The 6116-nt window shown below is 43.2% G+C and overlaps 1 protein-coding gene across 2 annotated transcripts in view; it reads left to right on the top strand.

Moving 5' to 3' along the window:
• SFT2D1 (SFT2 domain containing 1) overlaps positions 1 to 6116 on the top strand; it is an 87576-nt gene that overhangs the window by 23215 nt on the left and 58245 nt on the right. Inside the window, exons 1-2 of one of the 2 annotated variants that reach the window (XM_075864332.1) lie at positions 8 to 199; positions 4767 to 4853. In XM_075864332.1, coding sequence (XP_075720447.1) covers positions 137 to 199; positions 4767 to 4853 — 150 coding nt within the window. In that variant the 5' untranslated portion in view covers positions 8 to 136. Of the gene's footprint in view, positions 1 to 7; positions 200 to 4766; positions 4854 to 6116 lie in introns of those variants that run through there. The other variant, XM_075864334.1, reaches the window with a different exon arrangement.

The raw sequence follows: 6116 nt of genomic DNA, 5'->3' as shown, positions 1-6116 counted from the left end.
CCAGGCGCCTAGAGATGAGTCACATGTTGCTGTTATCACGTGACAGTGCGTACAGAGAGGGCTGCTGTCCGGTGGGTTTAGTAGGTGGGCGCTGCCAGTGTCACTAGTGGGGTGTTCGTGTTGTGCTGCCGGAAGCATGGACAAGCTGCGCAGGGTCCTGAATGGCCATGAAGACGAAGAACGGGGACTGACAGCTCAGGTACCAGGCTAGTGTTTAATAGTGTACATGCCGGATGTCCTCTGTTTACCGCATGCTGGGGAACACACGGAGGCAGGTACGGGGCTTGTTGAGTTAGTGACTTTCTCTCAGGTAACGTCTATGGCCTGCAGCAGTATACTGACGTGTATGGGCTCTGCCATGCGAGTTCTATCCCACGTATACGGTATATACAACTTGGTTGCCTGGTCACACTTACATTGTTATACAGCGTTTTTTTTCCTGACCTATTGATATCTATGTTGACAGATGAAAAGCTTATGAGACCTGTGTCTTGTTAACTTTATAAAAATATTCCCTTAAGACCATGCATATGTTAGTGTAAAATGCAAGGACCCCACATGCACTTCATGGAACATTTAGGCAGCAAATTTGGCCGCACAACATCAAGTTGTATGACTATTTTAGGGTTGAGATTTGAATGTAAAAGTAAAAAAAATAACTACATTGCAGAATCGCTGCAAGTGCGTCACAGAGACTAATACTGAGGTCTATGATGGCAAAGTCGCATGCGACCCAAAATCCAGCAGGTTTGGATTTTTTTGCGACTGTTGTGGTCACGTTACGTTTCAATGGCACCATGGTTAGGTCGAGAGCTAGGAGCGATATGGAGACTGTAGGGTTAGTTGAACGTTCTCTATATAGGGCTATGGGGATTTGTGGGCTGTGTATAAGGGCAGGGGTCGAGTATGAGGGGGAGTTTATATGCTCGTTGTCTAGAGGACAGGAGAGGTATACTCCGCTAGATTCTCATTATCGAGGGGGACACTCCTCTCTAGGAGAGTGGCCGGCAGTCAGGTGTTGGCTTTCAGAGCGGTAGTGGGGCTGGAGAATATCATTGGTGTCGGTGAGCTGTGGAACTGTTGAGCGCATCAGTGCTAAACTATTTAAGCCCACCAGGTGCACTCAATCCCAAGCCAGGCACAGACACACTAATTCCGCTGGTTCCCGTGGATCAGCGCAGTGATAGGTCACCATGTCGAGCCACAGGCGAGGAGGGGGGCAGGTTTCAAGCGTGTCTGGCCATATGCTGGTTTATGGCCTTCACTGCAGTGGAAGAGACAGAGGATCAAAGGCGATCATCTGCTCCTCTTCACTTGTAAAACTGGACAGGACAGTTGGCAGGACGCCACCTGTCCAATGTACCTGGGGCAGTTTCTCACGGATTATGTGTGAAGTGATTATTCTTTTTAATTCAGGGTATGGATGAGATTTGTTCCAATCTCACCCGTTCTGCTGCTACTGTAATACACTGCAGATTTTCCGCAATTAAATCCGTTGCTGAAATCCTGCAGTGTTTACGCTACGTGTGATTAATACACCCTTATTGTATTTTCTAAACCATTTTTTTGTAAGCCATATAAGATATTATGTAAAGTAAAGCTCTACTTATCATTGTAGAACGCGAATCCTGTCATTTGATTTATCCTTTTGTCGTTCTCACTATTTTTCGCTTGTTTCCTGCTGGTGATTTTCAGAAAAAATCCCCCTGACCTGTTCCCTTCCCTTTCCCCTCCTATTCTTTCCTTCTGTTCCCTTGGTTAAAAATGTTCAATTAAATCATTATTGGGAAAAAAAACAAAAAACCTTCCCTGACTGTTCCCTGTCAGAAAGTGGTTATTTGCCATTATGAATGCTGACCTTGTGGGTGCGTGTACTGGGGAGCCTAGAGGATGCACCCGCTCACACACAACCATAGATTTCAGCCGTAATTACGACCCATTCATTTCTAGTGACCACGGGCACCTTCCTGCATATTTGTGGGAATGTGTCTGGGCCGTAGAAAGCCTCCGCAAAAGATAGGACACGTCCTATCTTTTACTTTTCACGGGCCGTGCTCCCATACTTTCAATTCAGGTTTTTTTCCATTACCCCCCCCCCCCTCCCTCCTTTCAAAAAAAAAAAAAAAAGTTAAGCAATAAATTATAAGTATATCAAAATGGTGCCAAAAAAACCAAACAAGCCCTTACACGGCTAAGTCTACGAAAAAATAAAGTTCTGGCTTTTAAAATGTAATGATAAAAAAAAAACAGAAAAAATTGCTCCGTCAGAAAGGTGCCCAAAAAAGGCTGGCCACTAAAGGGTTAACGGACGGGTATCCAAGGCCTTTATAGTTCCTGGTCTGTGGACGCCCCATGAACATTAGCTAGGAATCTTTTGTAAAATGTTTCCCAATTTATCGACTGGTAAACTGGTGACTCCATCTTGGTGAACTGAGCTGCACTCTTCACGGAATCTTAGAAAATTGTTTTAATGGCAGTAGCATGGACACATGTCTGTACTGCACTGTGAGCAATAGAAATTTGGCATTTCTGGAATTGCCAGCACAGCTATCAAGCCAGGACAGCATATTTTAGGCTAATGTGGTCATTTATTGGATTATGCGGTCACATGACTACAGTTACTCTACACAGCAAAGTCTATTCTAAACAATATAGTGTATGGCACATGACCTGTTCCCTCATCTGCCTTTTGCATTGGGGGCTGAGTGGTCAATTCAATTACTAATTGGTAGTAAAGTTACATTCACACAACAGTGAAAAAAAATGGCCATTAAAAACTGGGTTCCTTTTGTCCAAACCCCCAGAAAACACCACAGTGCCCATGTAGCTAATGCCGCAATGCCCCTGTAGATAGTATCATAGTGCCCTTGTAGATGGTGCCACACACAGTTCCCTTGTAGATAGCTCCACACACACCTCACCCTGTGAATAGTCAACCACACCCCAACCTGGGGATAGTTCTACAGCCCCCCAACTTCCCAGTAGATAGCGCCATTGGGGTTCACTTTAGGAGCGGAAACTCCAGCCTGAGCATTGCCCACACTCTGGACGGGGATTCCGCTCCAGGAGGATCCCCTGACGTCACTGTTCATATATTGCCATTGACGTGAGGGGCTCTCTCTTGGAGCAGAATTCCCGGCCAGAGCGTTGGCATCTCAAAGTCCCTAACATCACTCTCCATATGTGGACCATGACATCAAGAGCTTTCCCAAGACAGGAGTCCCCAGCCAGAGAGCTTGCGATTCTCCTGCTGTGGACTCCATAGTTGATATCCCTATATATGGACAGTGACCAAGGTCTTCCATGCTTAAAGTAGCGCTGTGCATTGGGAGTCCTCTTTGCTAGGATCAGTTTTTAATGGCTGCCACAAGGATTGACTCTTGAAAAACGGCCGTTTAAAAACTGATCCATTGAGTTCTATGGGGGTCGTCTGGCCGTGAAAACATCCAAAACTCGCACGTCCTATTTTTTTTTCAAAGGCCAGTATTCACCGGCCGTTAAAAAAAAAAACAAACACGTCCGTGTGAATACAGCCATAGAAATACATTGTTCTGAAAATAGTTGTGACACGCCCGTTTTTCGCTTTTTAGTAAATGTAGCCTATCCTGTCCAGGAATAGAAAAACATGGCTGCTTTTTCCCCAAGTGCCACACCTGTCTATCCCTTCTAGAATTGCAGCTCAGCTCCATTGAAGTGACTGGGGCTGAGCTGCAGTACCACATATAACCTTTGGACAGGTGTGACACAAAACATTGTTAGTATAATCCTGGTCAACCCCTTTAATTAAAAAAAAATAAGTGCAATTATATTTCAAGTAATTGTAGAATCCACAAAATCCCTTTTAACCTATAGTAATTTGTCCCTCACTAGCGTTCACTATTTTCCAGACTCCTCAATTTTAGCACTAAATATCCATTCTGTAATCTAGATAATAACCGTAACATTTGCCTTTGTTATGAAGGTTTAGTTACGCTTGGGCATGAAAGGGTGTAAGTTATCATATCTTCTGGTCCGGCAGTTCATTTCCTGAGCCATAGTTAGTGGACAGCTGCTGATTCTGCAGGATTTATTCTTTTCCGATGTGTGACGATACGGTGGGGGAGGTTTATTAAAATATAGTGCGAAGGAAAATTGCAGCGGTTGTCTTGTCCATGTTTTTTTTTTATTTATTTTTTTGGTGGTTTTTTTCCGGTTTGCCTAAGAATAACAAGCTCTTGGCTGATTGGTTGCTATGGGCAACCCAGATAGATTCTGGGACCCTGTACAGAAAAAGACGGTATTTTTTTTTTTAACAATATGGCAATTTACGAAAATGAGCAGAGATGATAAAACAATTTGATTTATGAAAGTGCGCTGTATCTTCTCTTATTGTCTGCAGCATCCCAGTAGTAACCGCAACATGTAGTCTGCTCACTATTTTATTTTTGCATTGTTTGTTTGTTTCTTTGTTTTTTCTTGCTTGCCGAAGGATTATCATCTACTTCTGGAAAGGTAAAGTTGGCGCTTTATAACTGAGACCTGTTTACACTTGATAACGTTATAATCGCTTGCTTAGTAACTACAATGCATAATCATTTACCTTCATATATTTTACTGAATTGAACGGGCTATGCATGTGTTATGTAATTTCAGGCTATGGGGTGTTTGGTTTAATCATGGTTGACTTTGGACCCATCTTTAGATGTTCTTTAACATTTAATGTAATGATTATTCTATGCAGTAGGACAAGAACAGTCCATTAACCTTTTATATTTCTTTCATTTAAGGTTTTGGATTCATCATCATTAAGTTTTGGCACTCGAGTGAAATGGTTTGCAATATGCTTTGTTTCTGGAATAGTTTTTTCAATCCTGGTAAGTAAACTGCACCCATCCCACATGCCACCCTATGGATTAGTAGCATATTTTTTATATTTATTTGTTTGCGGTGTTTGTCTATAAAATGTAATAAAAATTTCAGCTCCCGCATCCGTTTTTTTTTTTCGTGTAGACCACGACACATATATAAAGTGTATTCCTAGCTTATAAAGTGATGGCATATTTCTAGGGTCTGCCATCAATTTATGATTGGGTGGATTTTCAACCTCTTGGACACCCACCGTCCCTGAGAATAAAGGGGCTGCTGCGCTGCTTTAGCACTGCGTCCCCTTGACTATTTTTGTTAAGTGAACAGGGCTGGCTGCAGTTCCCTGCACATCTGTTTGGCCGTGAGCATCTCTTAGAAAGGAACTTCTAAGCGGAGCTTAGTGTCCCCTTCGTTCTCTGGGGATGGAAGGCTGTTAGTAAACAGCGTCTCTCGCTATGGCAGACTCTATTTGGCCATCTACTACGTTGTCAGACATTCATTTGAATGTCCAGTATGCAATACTATAGTTTTGCTGAGCATTTTTCTAGTGAATTCCTGGAGGCAAAGGTGCTGTTGGCAGTACTTCGTCTTCATCAGACAAGTGAGTGTCACACAGGAATAACCTGCTCGCTACAAGGAGATCATTCACAAAATAAGGGTTCGTACATACAGCTGTATTATCTGTTTTGTATGGAGCCCTAATAGAGATGTCATAGAGATCTTTTGTACCTTCGTATGCCTCAGTTAAAGAGGATCTGTCACTAGTTTATTAATTCCCTATCTAATCTAATAGGTGCTATAATTCTACAGTGTGATTTACAGTGCAACACAGCGTGACATATAGCATACAGCTTCCGTTCCCGACTGTGTTTTCAGCTGGTGATACCTCCAGTTGTTTCACAGCTAGATCTCCTCTTTCATATGCCTCCAGTACCACTGTTCTAGGTGGTCCAGAACCTGAGATATGTGGACGTGATCCCCCCCCCCCCCCCCTTCCCTCCAGCCTTGGTCTCCCACTGTGTGAAGTATCTTCGTGCTGATAGGACAGCGTCAGAGGCTGTGACATAGCTCCACCTCAGGAGAATCGGTGGTGGTGACACCCACTTGTCTAGTATAGCCTCGTTTGCATATTTAGACAAAAGCTCATAACTTCTAAAATAATAAACTTTTTGGGACAACATTTTTACTAGCATTATCCATGTGATAACGCCTACTAGATTAGCTGGGAGATTGGGCATCACAAACTAGTGACAGATCCTCTTTAAGCAAAG

This window comes from Rhinoderma darwinii, chromosome 4, assembly GCF_050947455.1.
Source record: "Rhinoderma darwinii isolate aRhiDar2 chromosome 4, aRhiDar2.hap1, whole genome shotgun sequence".
Taxonomy (NCBI): domain Eukaryota; kingdom Metazoa; phylum Chordata; class Amphibia; order Anura; family Rhinodermatidae; genus Rhinoderma; species Rhinoderma darwinii.
The sequence above is the reverse complement of the archived record's forward strand: the minus strand, read 5'-3'. Positions and strand labels throughout refer to the sequence as shown.